Source organism: Lagopus muta, chromosome 5 (assembly GCF_023343835.1).
Source record: "Lagopus muta isolate bLagMut1 chromosome 5, bLagMut1 primary, whole genome shotgun sequence".
Classification (NCBI taxonomy): Eukaryota; Metazoa; Chordata; class Aves; order Galliformes; family Phasianidae; genus Lagopus; species Lagopus muta.
Genome location: NC_064437.1, coordinates 1,266,459 through 1,286,294, shown reverse-complemented (window position 1 = coordinate 1,286,294; position 19,836 = coordinate 1,266,459). Strand labels below are relative to the sequence as shown.

The following is a 19,836-nucleotide window of genomic DNA, read 5'->3' as shown; positions in this document are numbered from 1 at the left end:
CAGTAACAAGCTCAGATTCCCTCTGCAGCCCCGTGAGCTCACTCCGTGTCCAAAGGCATCGCAGCCTCTTGTTTGGCACTGCAGCAGGGCAGAGCTTTGCCCACCGCTGCCCTTCACCTCCCAGCACCATGGCACAGATCCACCAGAGCCCCAGTGAGAGGGCTGCCCTGCCTGGGAAACGATGTTCCATGACCTTTACTTGTGTTGCAGGGTGAGCCGAGCTGTGCGGTATTTCCTGTGGTTGCAGCATCTAAAGAGGTTAACACTGTCACTGAGGTTAACCCTTCCGCTGACGGGGTGGGAGTGGAGGGGACAAACTGGGGCAAACAGGGAGGGCGGCACCAGCAGCCCTTGCTCTGCTTCACCCGGGTTTTCCAGCCCTGTGCACTGGGAAACAGCAGCAGAGGAATGGGCACGCACAGCCCCGCTCCTATGGGCTGTGTCACCGGAGGCTTTGGGGTTTAGTCACAGGACATAAAAGAGTTCCTTGGTGAAATCTGGGGTTCAGCAGCCCCTGCAGTGGTGGGGATGGCAGCGTGAGGTGTCTGTTGCAGAGCACAAAGTGAGACGAGCGTAACGAAATCACGGAGTTTGCCAGGAAAACATCATCCTGCAAGAGGGCAAGAAGCACACACGTGAGCCTGTTGCTTTAAGGGATGCTGGGTTTTCCCATGGACTGACTCAAAGTGGAAACTGTGCTTTCTCAGCACGCAATGTAGGTCAGTGCTGCTGGCAGTCGCTGCTGCTGCTCTCTGTGACCAGCAGTGAGGCTGCAATGGGTCCCCATCCCATCGCCATGGGGCAGCAGCCCCACTCCTGTTGTCACCGCTCGGCTCCCGCGTGCTCCTGACCCCGGTAACCATCTGCAGGCTTGAGGGCTGAGATGGCTTCTTTCTGCTTTGCTCTTTGCTTTTCATCTATTCGGCAACAGGGTGCTGGGGGATTTGTAACAGAGATGGGATCAGAGAGACGTATCTGGAGACGAGACTGCTCTCGTGCCTTCTGGCTTTGGAGTTTGCCAGTGCTGTAAATTGGAATGAAAACGTGTGCATAAGAAATGCCCTGAGGAGCAGAGCTGTGACTTCATGCTGCAACTGGCTGCCGTGAGCATTTATTATTTGCTCAGAGTTCTTCCTAGACCACGAGTGTTGTTTCTTTTAATTTGCTCCAACTTGCAGGAGGTGTGCGGGCAGCTGGGAGGCCTTCAGAGCCCCTCCCTGGGTCAGTTTGGCGCCTGGCTGCTCCTTATGAATGCTTTCACTGTGCTTGAAGAAAATGAGGTCAGCGCACACATCCCGAAGGTAACAGGGGGAGAAGTGCAAAGGCGTGAGCTGCATTTGGGAGGTTGTTTCGGGATGGACTGTGCTGCTTTGAAGCTTTTCGAAGCTCGAGGTGGATAATGCTCTTTTGAAGCTTTTACAGTGGATTCTGTGCCCCGTTCCCAAAAAGGAGCCCTTCATCACTGCCCCCAGGGCCAGCGGGTGCAGTGGGATGGGAGAAGTGAGCCAGGTGGGAAGGAGGGTGAAGGGAGTGCAGGGAACTTCAGGGGAGCCTGGAGCCATGAGCTTGTGTCCTTGAAGAGGTAGGAAAGCCCCTGCTGGGTCTGAGGGGCAGCAGCTGGATCACAGTAGGTTGGGGACATCAGGAGAGTTTGGTGTTCCCATCCCATGGCACCACAGCCATGTGGGTTTGGCTGTTTCCAGGGATGGAGGCTCCACAGCAGCCCACTCACAAGCCCCGGCCCCTTTATGGCAAAATTATTTTTCCTTGAGTTTCAGTGGAATTTTGATCTCCATCCCAGCTGTGCAGCCATTGCTCCATCAGATCTCTTGACACTGGGCATGGGGGCTGGCTTCCCAGTGTCCCCGACTGCCCCCAGCACCCCAGGCTGGGTGTCTGGCAGCACTGATGCCTTCCTTCATCCCCAGGCTATGCCCTGCACAGGCAGCAGCCGCAGCCCAGGCCATGGCGGGAGGCGGAGAGGCTTTCGTGCTCCATATTCTGCTCTGCATCCTGGGCAGAGGTAAGTGGCCATCCAGCACGGCATGGCACAACACGGCATGGCATAGCTGTGCCTGTTCCAGGAAAGCCAAATTGAGCTGATGTCATTTGAGCATGAGCTTTATCAGTGCTGCTGCAGAGCCCCAATCTGATAGCACGAGTCAGGGCGCTGCTGTAATCTCAGGGATCAGAGCTTTCAGTCTATGCGTTATTTCCCTGCAGTCATTCAAGCATTAGAGCAGAAGGTAAAACTGGTGAGGCTGTTTCCGAGCTGAGCAATGAGTCACCAGCTGCTTGCACGGGCTTTACCCTGCACTTGGGGGGCTGCACTGAAGCTGTGAGCGTTGCGCAGGTGCTGCCCAAATCAGGTGCCTGGGGCACGTGAGGATCGAGCCAGGCTCAGTGGTGCCAATGGGTTCCAACGTCTCCATCACCTGTGTCTCGGCGCTGAACTGCCCGTGGGCGAGCCTCTCCATCCTGCTCAACCTCACAGCCCCCGAGGGTCCCCCACGCCTTCTCAACAGCAGTGCAGCCCAGCTACAGCTGCGTGGTTTCCGCCTGCCCTTCAGCATCATCACCTGCCTTGCCCGCTGCCCCAACAGCTACTGGAACGAGGTGATCTGTGGGACGGAGCTCTGGGCCGGCTGTGAGTACCGCTGTGGGGTTAGGGGTGATGGGGGAGCGGTGGGGCTGAAGGTGGGGATGCTGATGCTGCCTCTCTGCAGACCCCCCAGACCCCCCCGCCAACCTGAGCTGTGCCATCCCTGAGCACTCGGGGAGCCTGGCATGCACATGGGACGCCGGGCAGCCGACACTGCTGCACACCAACTACAGCCTCCACCTGCGCAGGTAGGGGCACACAGGCACTGTGGAACCAGATCACAGAATCACAGAATGGCCTGAGTTGAAAAGGAGCACAACACTTATCAGTTCCAACCCCTGCTGTGTGCAGGTCGCCAACCAGCAGCCCAGGCTGCCCAGAGCCACATCCAGCCTGGCCTTGAATGCCTGCAGGGATGGGGCATCCACAGCCTCCTTGGACATCCAGCACCCAGTGCACAGCAACCCCATTCCCAGCATGAACCTAAGGGTGCCCAAGGACCTAAACAAAAACGCCATGAGGAAATAAGGACTGGTACAACCAGTGGCCTTCCTGCCCAAGCCCTACACATGCTGTGCCACATGCAAGGCCAAGCCCCCACGGCGTGAGGCGGCTGGGCTTTCATTCTCAACCCACTCTGCTATTCAATTACGTGCAGTCTGTGTGGGTTTTCTGATGAACCACCAAAGGAGCCCCTGGGGTGCAAACTCTGAACCCTGCAGCCTGAGCGAGCTGTGGGAACTCCCTTCCTGCAGCAGAAACATGAATGCCATGCAGCAGTGCCAGGAACCAAAGAAAATGATTTGCTAGTTCACTTGGAGAGTGAAAAACTGCAGCTCTGGAGATGACTGTTCCCCACGCAGGGCTCTGAGCGTGGCTGCTTTCTGCCCCACAGCACGCAGACGGCGCAGGAGGATGTGTTCCCCACGGATGCACCGGTGCCCTTGAGTGCACTGAATGGCAGCAGTCACTACCTGGCGTGGGTGCAGGCCAGCAATGCACTGGGCACGGCACGCTCAGCTCCTCAGCACCTCGACCTGCAGCAGCTCGGTACGCCGCGGCACACACCGTGCCCTGCGCTGGGGCTGCAACCACGGGCATCTCCAGCACACCGTGCCCACACGGTGCTGTGATCCCCGGCTGATGGCTGCTGCTCTCCCTGCAGTGGTGCCCGCCGTTCCCCTGGCTGAGAGCGCGGAGACGACGGCGGGGTCACCTCCCACCACCACCATCCACTGGCGACAGCAGACGGAGCTGCAGGACGTGCGCTGCGAGGAGCGGCACAAGGCAGTGGGTGCTGCGGAGTGGCAGGTGAGATGGCACTGAGCCCCAAAGGCCCTATTGTAGAGCCACGGGTTGGGGTCCCTGGGGAGCAGGGTGGGTAGAACAGCCTTTCCATTAGCATTAACTCTGCTTCTTTAAGCAAAAAGCAGAAATTGTCATATTTGTAAATCTTATCTAGCTCTGCAAGGGCAAGGTGCAAAAAGGCCACTGGTGGTGCTCAGCAAACACCCACTTAATCAATTCCCTCCTCATCGACACACACACAACTACACTTGGGCAAACTGCACCAAGGTCCTTTTTGGAGCCCTCCCTGGGGCTGGCAGATGGCTGACCCTCAGTCCCAGCACTCAGCAGAGCTGCCAAAATGGGGGACTGGCCCGGTGCCAGTGGGACAGAGCTCTGCGGTGTCCTGGGTTAAATGGGTTCAGTTGTCTTTCCCCTGACTTTAATGCATATGAATCAAAGAATCACAGAGTCATTAAGGCTGGAAAAGACCTCCAAGATCATTCCCACCATGTGTACTACATGAGCTCCAAAGTGGTGCAGGGAAACCTGAAAAAGCCCAACTGCTGTGCCAAGCATGGGCACCTGCTCACGCTCTCCGGCTGTGCTCACCCACTGCTTTCTCCTCAGCAGCAGACCCCCAGGCTGGGCTGCACTGTGGGTTTAGCAGCACCACGTGCTCAGTGGGCTGAGCGTCCCCAGGTGAGCGTGGTGGCCCTATTGCCTGTTTGCCCTGCAGGTGACAGCATGGGACAGTGCAGTGCAGCGTGGACACCAACTTCAGAGTGCCACCAGCTACGTGTTCCAGGCACGGTGCCGGCTCAGCGCTGCGGGCAGCCCCTGGAGTGCTTGGGGTCTGCCCTTCATCTACAGCACACCTGAGGCTGGTAAGTGGTGGTAGGGCATTGCAGGGCCACGCTGTGCTGTGTGCATTGGTGGCTTGTCTGGCTCTTGAGGTCGCTGCAGAAGTGCTGAGCTGTGCAGACTCCAAAAAAAGGGGGGATTCGGTGTGTTTTTCCATCTTTGGTAACTTGCTTTCCTCCAGTAAATTGGGAAGAAGGGGGCAGACTCCTTAGTAGGATGTGTCCTTGATAGGATAAGAGGAGATGGCTTCAAACTAAAAGAGGAGAGATTTAGATGGGAAGTAAGGAGAATGTTCTTTACACTAAGGGAGGTGAGGCGGTGGCACAGGGCGCCCATAGAGGCAGGGTGCCCCAGCCCTGCAGACACCCAAGGTCAGGGATGGGGCTCTGAGCACCTATGGAGCTGTGGGTGTCCCTGCTCATTGCAGGGAGTGGGACCAGGTGGTTTTTAAAAGCCTGTTCCAACTCAGACGATTCTACAATGCCATGATTGGTCCCCCAGCCCCCTCATGGCAGCCTTTCCCCTTTGAAACTGGGCTATCAGCACCAGGATGGGACTGGGTGAAGCCAGCTGAGATATTCTGGCCGGCAGCAGCAGGGCGAGGAGCCCAGGGCAGCTCTTATCCTTTCCCACACACCGTCACCTCGGTGTGACACAGTCCGGCCCGGGGGCTCAGGGCAGCCAGAAATGGGCACGCAGGCGATGCTCCGACGTGGGCATCTCAGGGCACGTCCCGGCTGTGTCCCTCAGCCCCCGCGGCAGCACCCGACGTGTGGCGGCGGCTGGGCCGGAAGTTCCCCAACGGCAGCCACGAGGTGACAGTCTTGATCAAGGTAAGGCCCTTTCGGGGCGGCTCTTGTTCTCTTTTAGCACGTTAGCTCCAAACACTAAGGGGCAGTAGCAAGCAACGCTTCGCTCGCCGCAGCGACCGAATGACGGTGACGACGGCATCAGAGGGCGGGGACCCCATCTCCATCCCATCCCCATCCCCACCACGATCCCCACTCCATCCCCATCCCCACCTCTCGCCCCCCGCAGCCGCCCCGCGATGCTCGCACACCCATCCTGGGTTACGTCGTTTGGGCCGGAGCCTCGCGTCCTTTATGCAACACGTCGAGCACAGCCTGCAGCCTCCTCCTGCCTCCAGCACTGCTCGACCTCCGCGTCACCGCCTACAACGCCCGGGGGGCTTCGAGCCCTGCCCGTGTGCCGCTCCGCCGGGACCCCAGCCCGGAAGGTGGGACTTCGAGCTCGCCTGCTTCGGCCTTTTATCTGAATGGCGAGGGGAGAAACGTTATCGTGCACGCACGTGGGTTTAAAGCGAGAGCGGAGCCCTTCTGCCAAGGGAACGCAGTGTCCTCCAGACAAGGCCACAGTCCTTGGAGATGCCCCAGCAGCACAGCTCAGCGCTTCGCCTCCGAAAGCTGCAGCAAGGAGTTTAAAAATAAGCTTGTCCTGCTGGCAGGGCACCGTCCGTGCTCGCAGCTCCCAAAATAGCCAGAGTGTCCAGGCCAGGAGCTGGAGCTGCCAGGCATGAAGGGACGAAAAAGGCTCCTGGGTGCCTCAGGCTCCCTGTGCCACACGTTGTGGTTTTCCCCACGGCCGCACTTTCCTATTTTTGAAAATGTCTCTTTTTTGTGAGCAATGGGAGGGGAAAGTCCCATTCAAATGAAGGACAAACAGTGAGTGTGACTAAATAGATGCTTTGCTGTATAAACAAGGTGGAAAAAATTCTCTAATCTCCTCCTGATCAGAATCACACGGGTTTCCTGTAAATCTGTCAGGTAAAGCATTTCAGACGGAGGAGACATGACAAAACTGAACACGTGCTTTTGTGTGGCATGCATGTGTGTGTATATCTCAATATCAAATATAGAGACAGACAGACAGACGTAGATGGAGATATTAAATCACTGCTTCCAAGAACATCTCCTCCCCCCCCCCCAGCCCGTACCCCCTCCGGCACAGCAGCCCTCCAATCTCACTGCTCTCACTACAGCTCCTCATGCCACCTCCTCTCTTTGCAGCCTTCCCACCACCACTGGCTGTGGATGTGCAGCACAAGAACCAGAGCACCATATTGGTGGCCTGGCAGCCCCCCCGGCACAGCAGGACCCCCCCACTCTGGTACATAGTGGAGTGGGTTTGTACAGCTCCATACAGCCACGAGGAAGAGTTCTTTTGGAAGAAAGTCCCAGGCCAGGACACCCACACCTACATCCAAGGTAAGATATCCAAGAGTCCTTTTTGCTGTTGGGTGCAGATTGTCAAGGTGTTGTAAAATCAATACTTCATTTGGAACTGAGCCCCTGCCCACTTGATTTTGGAGCATGGGAGCATTCAAGAGCGAAGTGATAGAAGACTTGAGGGCACCCAGTGGCATTTGGTCCCACAGGTGAAGGCCAGGAGGGAAAAAGAGGCAGAGAAAGAGAAGGAAGAGATGAGCAAGGTGGCAGGGAGTGAAAGTAGGATAATGCCTGGAGCTTGTGAAAGCACAGAAATACAGATGTGCATTTATACAGAGAGAGAGGGCAAAACACTTGATGTAATGAGGCTGCAACTTCAGCTCATCTCCTCACCCTGTAATGGCCAGGGCTCATGGCCCTGCAATGGCCAACCTGCGAGCCCAGCAGCAGCGAGATCTCAGACCTGTCCCACCTGTCTCCTGGTTCCCACCTTCATTCTGGTGTTTGTTGGCTTCAGGGCACTTCCTAAACAGTTATCTGGCCAAGCCTTTGCCCTTTCATCTGTAAACCCCACACCTCCTCTCCTTTCACTGCTCTATCAGAAGCTCTTGAGCAAATCCACAGCTTTAAAAGCAGCTAATAGATACAACTTAAAGGCAACTATTGCTTCTTTCCAGAGGATGCAGCAGCAGGAAGCCACATCAGTGTGTCAGTGTATGCAGCCTACCCAGACGGAGTGAGCAAACCAAGCTCTGGCCAAGGTGAGCTCTGTGTGTAGAAATTGCTGCCTGCTGTGGTGGAGCTGCAGAGCTCAGCTTGGTGGTATCCTCACAGTCTGCCAGTTTTGTAGTTTTAGAAACAAGAGGTAAAAGCCTGCCGTGGACCAGAGAGAAAAGCAAGGTCTAGAAGGAAATCTTATGGCTGCAGGACACACTGCAGACTTTAACACACCTCTATGAAAGCCTTTTCTAGCTGATACTCCTTGCTATCATGCACAGATCTCTAACAGCACACCTGAGAATTGCATCTTACTGTACAAAATACATCACTGGAGTCATTCTCCCTTTTTGGGACGGAGCAGATGAGGTTGCTGCTTTCCCTGTTTGGCAGTTGTTAAAGTAAAGACAAAACAAAGCCAACTTTGACAGAGAACCGGCCAAGCTGCAGCCAGTCTCATCTCACCTGGAGCTGGATGTAGGCAGGCTTCAGTTCTGGAAAGTATTTAATATTAAATAGGGCATGGGCCGATTAAAAGAGACAGTAAGAACAATCTATTTCTCGTCTCCAGCAATGTGTGTAGGCTGTGACTGCCCTCAGGAGCTGCACATCCTGATGGCCGTTTCCTAAGCCAGAACAAGCCATGCACAGCCCAAAAGCTGAGTGCAGAAGACACCTCCCAGCAGCCCCAGAGCTGTTCCACAGCTAAATGTGCCAGTGTGACACCGTCCTCCACAAGTGCTTCATTCCAGTGCTGCTGAGTTGTTGGCTCAGGCACTTTCCTTCCACAATTCCACATAACCAAGGGCTGCTTTGTAATGTGGAGCTGAGTGTGCTCTCCCTCTAAGCTGCTCTGTGTGAGGGAATTGAAGTACTTGCTAGGAAAAGCATTTGTCTCAAATATACAAAATTAAAGACCTTTTCCATGATTTCTTGCCCCTGATTTTTGCTAGAGAATTTCATTACAGCTTTGCTGAAACAGCTGCAACATTAGCCGGGTCAGCTCAGGTCAAAGCCCAGTGCCAACTTGGTGACATGAAATACAGTTGGACACCAGGGCTGACATTGCTGCATGCCTCTCTGGTACAGTACCATGTAGGCAGAGTTTGGAAGGGAGAACTGCACACGGATAGCTTTACAAAGCAGTGAAGGCTTTCCCTGTGGGTTTGTGCTGGTCTTTATGGAGCTGGTGCAAAGCAGAATTCAGATGGGCATTTCTCCTCTGTGCCTGCATGGCTTTGCCAGGCCTGGACAAGCTCAGTGCACTGACCACCAGTCATTGGTTCATTAAATCACTGTGAATTCCAAATGGTTTTCACTCCTTTTCATCCAAATCAGTCCAAACTCACAGATCAGTGACTCTTGTAGAAGTTACCAGGTGGACTCAAGCAGCCTATGAGCTCAGGACGTGGTGCTGGGTGTTCTGAATTGTCTCTGTCAGCTCCAAGACTGCAGATGAGGATGTTAGCTGTGTCCTTATCAAAGCCAGTCAGCCTAAGCACGACCAGCCTGTGGTTCTTGCAGAGGGGCATCATGTTTCTGGAAGCCATTTTTTTAAATAATATGAATAAAATTAACAATAACTTCTACTTCACCCACTTCTGTAAATGAAGTGATGGGCATTTTTTCCTCTCTCTGCTGCAGTTTCTTCGGAGGACAGGATGTTGGACATCATCTACCAGGAGGTTTCGCATGGTAAGAGCAGAGTATTTCAGCCTTGGTAAGCGAGAGTTTCTGCTTGAGCAGAAGAGTTTTGGCCAGAGCAGCAAGTGTGGCATCTGGAGATTTAGGAAAGGAGAAAACTCCACATATTTTGGAGAGGTCAGAGCCAGAAAAGAGATTTTCACTTGACAGGAAAGTAAGCCACATAGTGAGAAAGCAGTGAGCAGAGTGAGCAGAACACGCATCATCCTGCAATTTAAGCTTTGTTTTCTTATGAGACATGTAATAAAATGTACATTCCGGAAAATTGGAGGTAAGAAAATAAGGAAAATAACAGATCATAGAATCACAGAATGACCTGGGTTGAAAAGGACCACAGTGCTCATCTAGTTTTAACCTCCTGTTATGTGCAGGGTCACCAACCAGCAGACCAGGCTGCCCAGAGCCACATCCAGCCTATGAGAAGGAATGTTAGCAGACGCAGTAGCCTAACACTGACTGACTTGTGCCCTTACAATCTGAGCCAAAGACTTGTTTAAACTTTTCCCATCTATTTTTCTAACTGCAGTTGTGTTCTGCATGCGTTCTGGTAAAGGTTATGCTGTGATCCGTTTCAGTATTTAAAACAAAACAAAACCGACGTGAACTGAAAAATTCACTTGAGCATTTCTGGAAGGTACCTCTGCGTGGGAAATGGTTAAACACAATGACCACACTTCTTAGAATTACTTGCCTACAGCTCCCATCTGCACAGGAAAGGGCCCTCAGTGCTCAGCCTGGTGCTTCACTGCCTCCAGCTTTAAATGCAGGCGTTCTTCCTGCAGGCCATCAGAGCTGAGGGTAAACCTGTAGGGACAGCAACAGGAATGTGAGGAGTTGAGGTCAGCGTGACTGATTGTGGATGCACAATTATTCACAAGGGAGGAATCAGACCACAAACACCATCTTTAAGCTGCCTGATTAATTTTTTCCCTCTTTATCCTTTTTTTTCTTTTTTTTTCAGATGATGACATCAGGTTTTTCCTGGGAATGGGTGTCAGTGTGATCGTATTATCTGTGGTTCTTGTCATTCTGATGTTGAAAAAATCAGCTAGGAAAAGGTATCACTTGTGTCACATTTTTTTCCTTATTTCATGCTTTTCTTCCAGAATACTTTAAAGTTAACTACAGAAACGGATCCTTTTCTCTGTGCTCAGCTCTCCCTGAGGGCAGCTGCACCCATTGATCACACTGCTGCAGAAAAGGATACCTGTGAATTCCACAGCACGGGAGAAAACAACTGAAAGAGCAAAAATGATTCCCCCATTGAAGCTAGGCTTAGGGACACATGATATATTGTTATTATACAGTGCATACAGGGGGAGTGAAAGAAGAGAGAGGAAAAACACAGCTCTCTTTATGTAAGTTTTGTACTAGAATTTGGTTCTGCTACTTTCGAACGAGGAGAGAATGCTGTCCCTTGCAGGGTCTGTTGGCTGCCCCTCACATCTGCACCCTGGTACTGGCAGAGACTGGGGAGTGTCACACAGTGTGACATTACCATAGAACCACAGCATGGCCTGGGTTGCAAAGGAGCACAACGCTCATCAGTTCCAACCCCCTGCTGTGTGCAGGTCGCCAACCAGCAGCCCAGGCTGCCCAGAGCCACATCCAGCCTGGCCTTGAATGCCTGCAGGGATGGGGCATCCACAGCCTCCTTGGGCAGCCTGTGAACAGTGCCTCACCACCCTCTGGCTGAAAAACTTCCTCCTCCTATCCAACCCAAACCTCCCCTGTCTCAGTTTAAAGCCATTCCCCCTTGTCTTATCACTGTTATGCTGAGCACCCTCCACCACTGCCACAAATGGAACCCAGAGCAGCAGGATGGAGAGCTCAAATGGGAAAACCTACCTGAACAAGGGTCTGTAAACCCAATGCTTCCGAGCCTTCCACAAAGGCCATGAGTGAGCAACACGCTTGGAGTTCCCCCACCACCCTGGGGACGATTTCATCCAGAATGGACAAGTGAGTGACAACAAAATAGACTAACTCTTGTTTTCTCTCTCTTTTTTTGATGAAGAACTAAGGCAGCAGTGGCACTGGTCTTGCCAAAATGGCTGCTTGAAGATTTCCCCCACGTGGAAAACAGCAGGGTGATAAAGTCCTTCCAGGTAATTGCACCACTGCATCCCAGCTTTTTTTCACTTACAGATACTCAGATGGAAAATCACTCTGTAAGTGTGAGAAATATGGACAAGAAAAGAGTTCAGCCCTAGGGGAGGTAGAACTCGGAGAATCCTTGTCCTCCCATTTGCACTGGGCACCGGAACCCAGCTTAGCTTGATCTTTAGACCTTGTCTCGATATAAATTTCATGCAGTAGAACCGAATCAAGCTGACCTCGAGGTGTCCATGTAAACATGGAGATATGCAGCTCTTCTGCCTGTTCTCCACATCTCACTGTAATCTGCTTTGTGGTGGTGATTGGAGGAAAGAGAAGAGGATGCTGAGATGAAGACCAAGAAGTCATTGTCCCATTTCCCCCTTGTGGTCCTCCCATGATATCACTCCTATTGGTAACATTTGCCTGTTTGTTAGTGCAGTCATCCTTTTCTTTTCTAGGAAAAGAGTGAATTCACAAGCAGCATTTTCAGTGGGCCGGTCCCGGATAACAGTGACCCCACAATTACAGAAATACAGGAGCTGTCAGGGCACAAGAGATACAAGAAGGTGGACATCAAAAAGGAACCCAGCAGCGTGGTCCCTGAGAACGTGGAGCACCCACAGAGCTCAGCACCCCCCCACAGCACGGCCACGGAGCAGGTCGGTGACTACAAACCCCAGATCTCTGATGCAAACACACTGGGATATGTAGCTGCCAACATCGGCCTAATACAGCCCTACACACCACCTCCAGAACCAGAGACAAGTATTTTCTTCAGAGACTACAGCAGCCCCTTCAGCTACCTGTGGGATGCTCAAGGAGCTGAAGGGCCCCAGATCTGCCTGCTGGATAAGATCAACCTGGTTTTAAACAACGACAGAAGCGGGCAAAACCACGCGTTCAGCTCTGCCCAGGAGGAACAAAATACACTTTTGGAAAACCAGTGGGAAAAAACACTGTACAGTGAAGGAGCTCAGGAACAAACCTTGGTTCCAGATGAGCTGGTTTCTTGCTTAAGGGCAACGAATAGAGGATCTGTGGATATACAGACCTGCTTTCCACAGAGCATCGGGAGATTGTTTTGAGAGAAGCCGTGATTAAAAGCCCACAGACTTGTGACAATCCCATCGTGACACATATCTGCCTTTGAGATTTCAAACATCAGAGCCAAAACAAAACTCCAGATCTGAAACTCTCCCCCTTAACTGACCACAGATAGCTTTTGGATGCCTTGGCCAGTAAAACATCATTTTAATTTTACCTCATGTTTTTACAAACACAAAAATGTGAGCTTGGATTCCTGTAGGAACTGCAATACAAAGCAGGTGATTCTTACAGGATGCATTCTGCTTCAATTATTAGCCTAAGGCACTCTCTTGTTAAATATACAGAACATGTAACACCTGGAGCTGATTGCCTTCAAGATGGATAAAACCATCCCTGAGATATTCTGGCTGAAGCGTGTAAAATAGCTTGGGATCACCCCCAATGAAGAGACACTACAATGAGGACAATTTACACATTATGCAGCAGCCATGGATACCATACGAAATCTTTTCTGTTTGACAGAATAGCCCAATTCCATTTTCCTTTCCATTCAGTAAGAAAAAAATCCATCAGGTAAGAACAAACCTTCATCATCTTGGCCTGCCAGCCCCGCTGAAAATCTCTGTCTCCATTTGTCACTGGGCAGATTCTTCATTTTGGATGAAGGATTCATCACCTCATGTCAGTTTGTCTGCAGTTTGGCTTTGCTGCTCTGTATGAAGCAGAACACGGCAGAGAGAAATGGCATTTATTCATAGAATCATAGAATCACCAAGGTTGGAAAAGACCTAAAAGATCATCCAGTCCAACCGTTCACCCATCACCAATAGCTCCCACTCATATTCAGTGCATATGAGGAAATTTGGATCTTCTGAGATGCAGAAAACAAAATATCAGAGTCTCCTTCCTGCTGAGTGGTCTTGAAAGCAGTTAAAAGTTTGCCCAGGATGTCAGAGGTGGCCTTGCAAGATGGCAAGCAGAAACACCCTGGGAATGTGAGAGGTTGGATTATTATCACTTCTTTGACTGATCACCCCAACCTTTTAAGGAAACACTTGAAATGCTCTGAAGGAATACAAGCATAGAAGGAGTTTACTATACCCTGTAAAATGGCTCAGCATTCCATGAGCAATGCTCTCCCTAAGGTTTGTTCTACTGGTCCTTCTCTCCTACCTCTTATCACAGCAAAGACTGTTTTTATGCCAGAGCTGTGTGCTCAGGGTGGGCAGGAGTTAGTGCCATGCAGGCAGCACTGCATGGGGCTCAGGGTGCAGCGAGGGGAGGGCATTGGTCCTGAAGCCTCCTCCATGCTGCTCAGAGCAGGATCTTGGGCACTGCAGCACCGCTAACAACAGGTAGCACAAAGGAGCCTCTGAACTGCGTGTCAATATGTGTGATTTCACTCACTGAGGGGTCTGTGCATCTCACCCAGCTCAGGGTAACGGAGCTGGCTGCGCACGTTGCAGGGAACACACGCAGGGGATGTATTTTGTAAGGCTGACATGAACAAAATGGTAAAAAAATAAAAGAAAAAAAGGAAACAAGATCACCTGACTGTGCATTACCAAACCAAAGGCTGTAAAACAGTCATAGCAAGACTCAGAATACTTTTATAAGAATTACAAAGCTAATATAAATGCTACCCTACATGTAATTAGTTGTCTAGTATTACCCACTTGATGACTGTTGGCAGCAAAACCTAGAGATTATAATTTTCCTTTTGAATGTTGCTAGGCAATGTGTGCTTTTCTCTAACAGCTATTGCACAAATCGATCAGTTTTGTCATTTAGTCCTGGACACCTTCAAGCCAAAATAGTTGCGTGCTATGGTTGCTTCCTCTTCGCAATCAAGAGCTCTGCCATCTGTCACTTACATTCACAGAGCAGCACGTCACCTAGAAAGATGGGATAGGTTTGTTCTTAAGAAGCAAGTAGCAAAACCGTTTCCAAGCCTGAAATGCTACTCTCACATGTAAGCCAGTCTAAAATTAGTGATTGCTGCCTGTGCAGGAAGGAAATTGTAAGAGAACAGCCACATACAATCAGCAGCCAGAATGTGAGGTGTGGAAGGTATTTTTTTCAATGTCCACATCCTGAGAGTTGAGCTGCCTGCGTTACCTGAGCTGCCACAACACGTGGGGTGTTTACTGCTGCATGGAAATGCTCATCCTTCCAAATACCAGCACTGAAAGCTTGGTCTTACCTTGCAGCTTGCTGGCTGGGAGAGATACCTGAGAGCATTTCAGTGCTCAAGGAGGAGGTCGGCTCCTTCCCTGCTGAACCCATCGCACGCGGTGGTTTGGGGCTGAAACCTTCACCCCTGTCTCACTGCACGCACATTAACAGCAGAGCTGCCTTCAGTTTCACTGGGATGGAAGGATTTGTCTCTTTGCACAGGTGAATGCTGCAGCCAAAAAATATGGGCAGCTTACCAGGAGAAAATGGAAGAAGGACAAAAAAATACCCAGTACGGCTCCCCCTCTCCCTTGTAACCCATGTAGGTCATGGTAACAGATTAGGTCTGGAGATGCCTGTGTTGCTCGCCTCTGGCAGCGAGAGCTTTGGGGCATGAGGGCAGCTCTCATTTTGTCAGCAGCCCAGTGCCATGTCACGACCTCAGCTTCATGTTCGACTTGTTAGATTTGCTCTTCTGTCTGCTTTTTGTCTCTGCCTGCTTTGACCTTGCAAAGGCCTTTTCATCAGGCCTGGGCCTTCTTTCCACTAAGTGCAGAACTGAGTGGTAAAACCCAGCATCCTGAGTGCCAGGAACTGAAGTAGCTGTCGTGCAAGCACAACACCAAGATCCTCGTCACGGGAACCTTGAATACATGGATGGCTCAGCAGTCGTAATCAAATTGCAGTGACATTCTTAACACACTTATTTTAGCATCTCCAGATTCACCTCTTCCCCAAATATGACATGCTCTCTGGTTCTTGGTATTTATGTTTTCAAAACCTTTTTCTAAGCTTGCTTACATTGTTGGCAGCTGTATTGCGTGCCAGTGAGTTCCACAGGTTATTTACCAGTCCGACATTGAGTTGCATGGGTTCTTCACCATGACTGTAACATGGGCTCTGAGTACTTTGGAGGCACACAGAGGATCCATATGCCAACTAGTGTCCCTACACATGGACCATATACACCAACAAGCACCAATCTCTCACATAACTATCACTGGTCCGCGTGAGACTGCAGAGTCATTTAAACATAGCCTGGGTTGCAAAGGAGCACAACGCTCATCAGTTCCAACCCCTGCTGTGTGCAGGTCACCAACCAGCAGCCCAGGCTGCCCAGAGTCACATCCAGCCTGGCCTTGAATGCCTGCAGGGATGGGGCATCCACAGCCTCCTTGGGCAACCTGTGTCAGTGCCTCACCACTGTCTGAAAGAGCTCAGTGATGAGGATGTTAAATGTAAAGTAATTAAATTTCAAGGCGCTATAGTTCATGGCACACAGATGTACCATGGTGCTGTTTCTCACTGCTGCTCAAACCAACCTCAGTGAAAAGGATCTTTTCATATGGCAAAAGAGAATAAACGAAAAAAGGAATACGAAAATGAAAAGCAATCTTTTCAAAGCTTGAACAGGCTCTGACCACAGCAAAGCCATTCACTGCTAGCTCTTATCTCCAGCCCATCATGTCAGCATAGAGTGTATCAAGTGTGAACTTCTACCAGCGTAAACTGAGATGGAAGAGGTACTGACACTGCCCCTCTGGGCCTTGTTGCACACTGTTACCCCTCAGAAGGTGTGCTTGAAACAAAACATAGGGCAAGTTATGCATTAAATATGCAGAACTAGCTACAGTTTTGAATCACGTACGCTGCTGCACAGCCACCATACCATGCATTCTCCTGGAGAACACAGCATGCTGTCTGCAACTGAAGCACAAAGGAGATGACTGCTGCTCTCAGCTCAGCCACTGGCAAGTTAGATTGCCTCAGCTGCTCAATCACAAAATCTGGACAGCAATGATTACTATTTCTAATAAGGCCTCTGGAGTCCAAACACGCCATGTGGCATCCAGTAGTTGGAACAGTACAAGAATACAAAGATAATGGAAATGTTCAGTGAGTAATCTTGTGCTGCTCATTGCATTCTGCACGTGCATTTGCTTGTCTACTCCATGCTGAAAGGTTTACAAACATTTGTCTGTAAATTGTGAGAGATTTAGCTACAAATGTGCCGCAGGGACTAAAATTAGACTGTAAACTGAAGGTAAAGGTTCACAAAGCTAAATAACAGCTGCAAACTGGGGATTTCTGGATGCAGAGACAGAAGAGCAAAGCCCAGGTTGCGATCAGGACCTGCAAACAGCACTATGAACAAATGCCCCAATCAGCAAAATCATTCTGAAAACAAGGCAGCTGAAAAAAGCCAGCAGGTAAAATAGTCATGCAATGACCGTATGAAGGTTCAATTAAAAATGCTCTGTTTGAAGCATTTCATCACTGCTATTCTTCAGGAGGATCCACTCCTTAAGAGGGAAGAGTAGTTTTTGAAAGGGTCGGAGGACTGAGCACAGCAGCAGAGACTGAAACTAAATGTGAATTTTGTAGAAGAGGATGTGAGAAGCGAGGCTGTGGTTTCACATCTTCAATGGCTTCAGTGAATGTTAGCTTCACAAAGTCAAATCCTTTAGAAATAATACTTGTAAAACAACGGGAGCAGCACTGTGATAAAAGATCAAAGCAAGCATTAAATACAGTGGATATAACACAAATTATAGAAGCGATCTATCAAAGGAGATTTCAAGACTGATATTTACCAAAAAAGCCAAGTCCTCCCTTAAGAGAAGGGAATTTATCTTGCCACAAGAATATTGGAAACAGCAGCAACAAAACCCCATCATTCTTAACTTCATAGAAGATGCAGTATGACACTGCATCCCCCGTAGGATTCCCTAGAATTGCCCTGTTGGACTCATATCTCAGAGTGAATTCAGCCACACTTTGCTTGGTTTCAAGGAGGCAGAGCAGCTGTGCTTGCAGAACTAAGTAACCAATTTCATTCTGCTAGGCAAAGGCAAATGCAGGCTCACTGGTGTGAACAACAGCTGTAAACCCAGCACTTGGACTACCTGGAACACTGAAGAAACAGACACACAAGTCATCGTTACCCCACAGACTGCTGTAGCAGCTGCTCCAATATTACCCTGCACAGTGGGCAGCTGAAGCTCACTGAAGGTATGGTGGGCAGAAAGGCAGATGGGATGAATGCAGCAAGCACAGGGCAGCTTCAGCCATGGTTTGACACGGCTCTCCTCAACCACAGTTAGGGTTTCCTCTTCTACTACAATGTGAGTCGTGGTCTTGCACAGTAAGTTGGATTGCTTTCCAGCCAGGCGTTTTCCTGCTTTGAATCACCCAGCTCACACCAGCACAGGGGCCTCCATCACCAGAGTGGGAGCTGCACAAACTGCAGTGTTGCCAGAAAAGAGATCGCTGAATGGGGCCCTGAAGGAAACTTTTAGAAACGACTGTCTGGAGAAAAGCATTCAAACGAAAGGGCAGGCAAACCTATTGCTAATGTGGGAAGCGGGAGGCCAGTGAGCAAAGCTGACCAAGAGGCCTAAAGAGAAAAGGAAAGGAAGGAGGCTGTGATGTGCACACAACTCGCTGAAACGTGGAGCCTGAAGGAGAGTGCTGCTTCTGATCTGTAGTGAGCTCAAACCATTACACTGACCATAATTACAATACCAATACTTGTGCTTCTCAAGCATTACGACTGCCTTGGTGTTGCCTCATGCACCATTGGATGTGCAGAAGCACACACAAAAAATGTACCATTACATGAAACCAACGCATGAGAAAAAGCAACCATTTACCTTTCATGACCCATCACTGATGGCAGTCACAGCAGATTCTGGGGGTCGGCTCCCATTGTCTCTCATGGTTTTTCAAGCATTCAGTAGTTAACTCGCAGCCGTCCCTCCTCACTTATCATCTTGTTGCTGATGACTCAGTACCTTTCCTTCACAATTGCTCTTTCTCAAGGTTATTTCCAGATCTACAGCTCGACATAACCAGAGTGTGATGTCTGCATCTGCTGATTTCACTTTTGAGTTTGAATGCTGTGTTCTCTAGCAATAACTTTAACACAAGCCCTTGTCTGTTCTCTGACCCAGCTCCAGTCTTCTTCCCTCATCAGCTCTAACTTTCTCCAATTCTCATTAAAATATTTGGGAAAGAGGAGGCTTTTCAATATCTGGAACTTATTGCATTTTTAGATAGCTTTTTTTACCTTACAAACCCATTGTAGGCACTGGCCAACTAAGCCCTTCTCAGCTCTCTGTTTTGCATTGCTTTGTTTTGCTTTGCAAGTCTCCTTTTGTACATAACTTGATCCCAGATAAATTATTTCATCTTTCACTTCTGGCAGTTGAGCAGAAATTGCCAATGACATAAATTCCCATTCCATTGTATCATTTATATCTGATTCCCTTACCCCCAAGCCTCCCCCAGCCACCCCTATATTCAGGAAAATCCATATTCTTTGCTCACACTTTTTCTCTAATTCCAGCATTCATTGGATCATAAAAGTGAGTTGAAGCATGCAGCACCTTGACCTCAACACATTATTCACAACTAATGGTGACTCCTTTCAGATTTATACCTCTGGAAGCTTGGCAGCACCAGGCCTGTGACTCATATCCCACCTGTGAGAGAAGCCCTCCCTTCCCCTGTTTCTGTAATCACCACAATTCATTTAGGCAGTAAATATCTGATACAACAGTTTGTAATTCTCCCCCTGCCTGTAAGCTTGCACCCACCAGGTTGCCATATGTGTTGCATGTACAGCTCTGCTTTGGCACATTCTCATTTCGATCATACAAACTTCTCCCTTGAGAACTGACTCAGTGGAAGAACAGCTCTGCTGCTCACCCCTGGCAGCTGTGGGTCTCAGAAGGCAAAGAGCCTGGGCTCTAAGAGCTGACACTGCAACCATCAATAGTACTGTTAGAACCTTTTCCTTTGGCCTCTTCTGCCACAGCCCTCTCTGCTTTCTACAAATACTCCACAGCCCGTGCTCACCATCACTACCAAACATCACCTTATGTCAGACACTGATGGTGCTTTCCCAAGCTGCATTTTAGAACTGCAGACACCACCTCACCTCAGAGAACTGATGACTCTGAACTTCCCTTGACATCACCTTCTGCTCCAAGAAGCCCTGGCAGTGCAGGGAGGTTGGTACAGAGCTCAGCACACGATATCTCCACTTGCAGCAGGGGCCGTGCTCTTTCAATCTTATTTTTGCAGTCAAGCACAAGGTTAAGCTTTTGGTAGTGCTTGCTCTTGCAGCACTGTGTCTTAATTCAGACTTGA

General features: G+C 50.1%; 1 protein-coding gene across 6 annotated transcripts; it reads left to right on the top strand.

Annotated features, from left to right (window-relative positions):
• The first annotated feature begins 701 nt into the window (after positions 1 to 701).
• IL23R (interleukin 23 receptor) lies at positions 702 to 12,563 on the top strand. Of its 6 annotated transcripts, none has more exons than XM_048944286.1 (15): positions 702 to 855; positions 1,179 to 1,301; positions 1,929 to 2,023; positions 2,354 to 2,647; positions 3,498 to 3,652; positions 3,768 to 3,913; positions 4,629 to 4,776; positions 5,504 to 5,586; positions 5,792 to 5,990; positions 6,781 to 6,978; positions 7,617 to 7,700; positions 9,301 to 9,351; positions 10,322 to 10,418; positions 11,378 to 11,468; positions 11,919 to 12,563. In XM_048944286.1, exons 2-15 carry the CDS (start codon positions 1,248 to 1,250, stop codon positions 12,543 to 12,545), a joined length of 2,322 nt encoding a protein of 773 aa, XP_048800243.1. In that variant the 5' UTR covers positions 702 to 855; positions 1,179 to 1,247; the 3' UTR covers positions 12,546 to 12,563. The 6 variants fall into 6 exon arrangements, with proteins under 6 accessions (XP_048800243.1, XP_048800242.1, XP_048800239.1 ...); XM_048944285.1 differs by having other exon boundaries at positions 702 to 1,103; XM_048944282.1 differs by having other exon boundaries at positions 932 to 2,023.
• Positions 12,564 to 19,836: the final 7,273 nt, after the last annotated feature.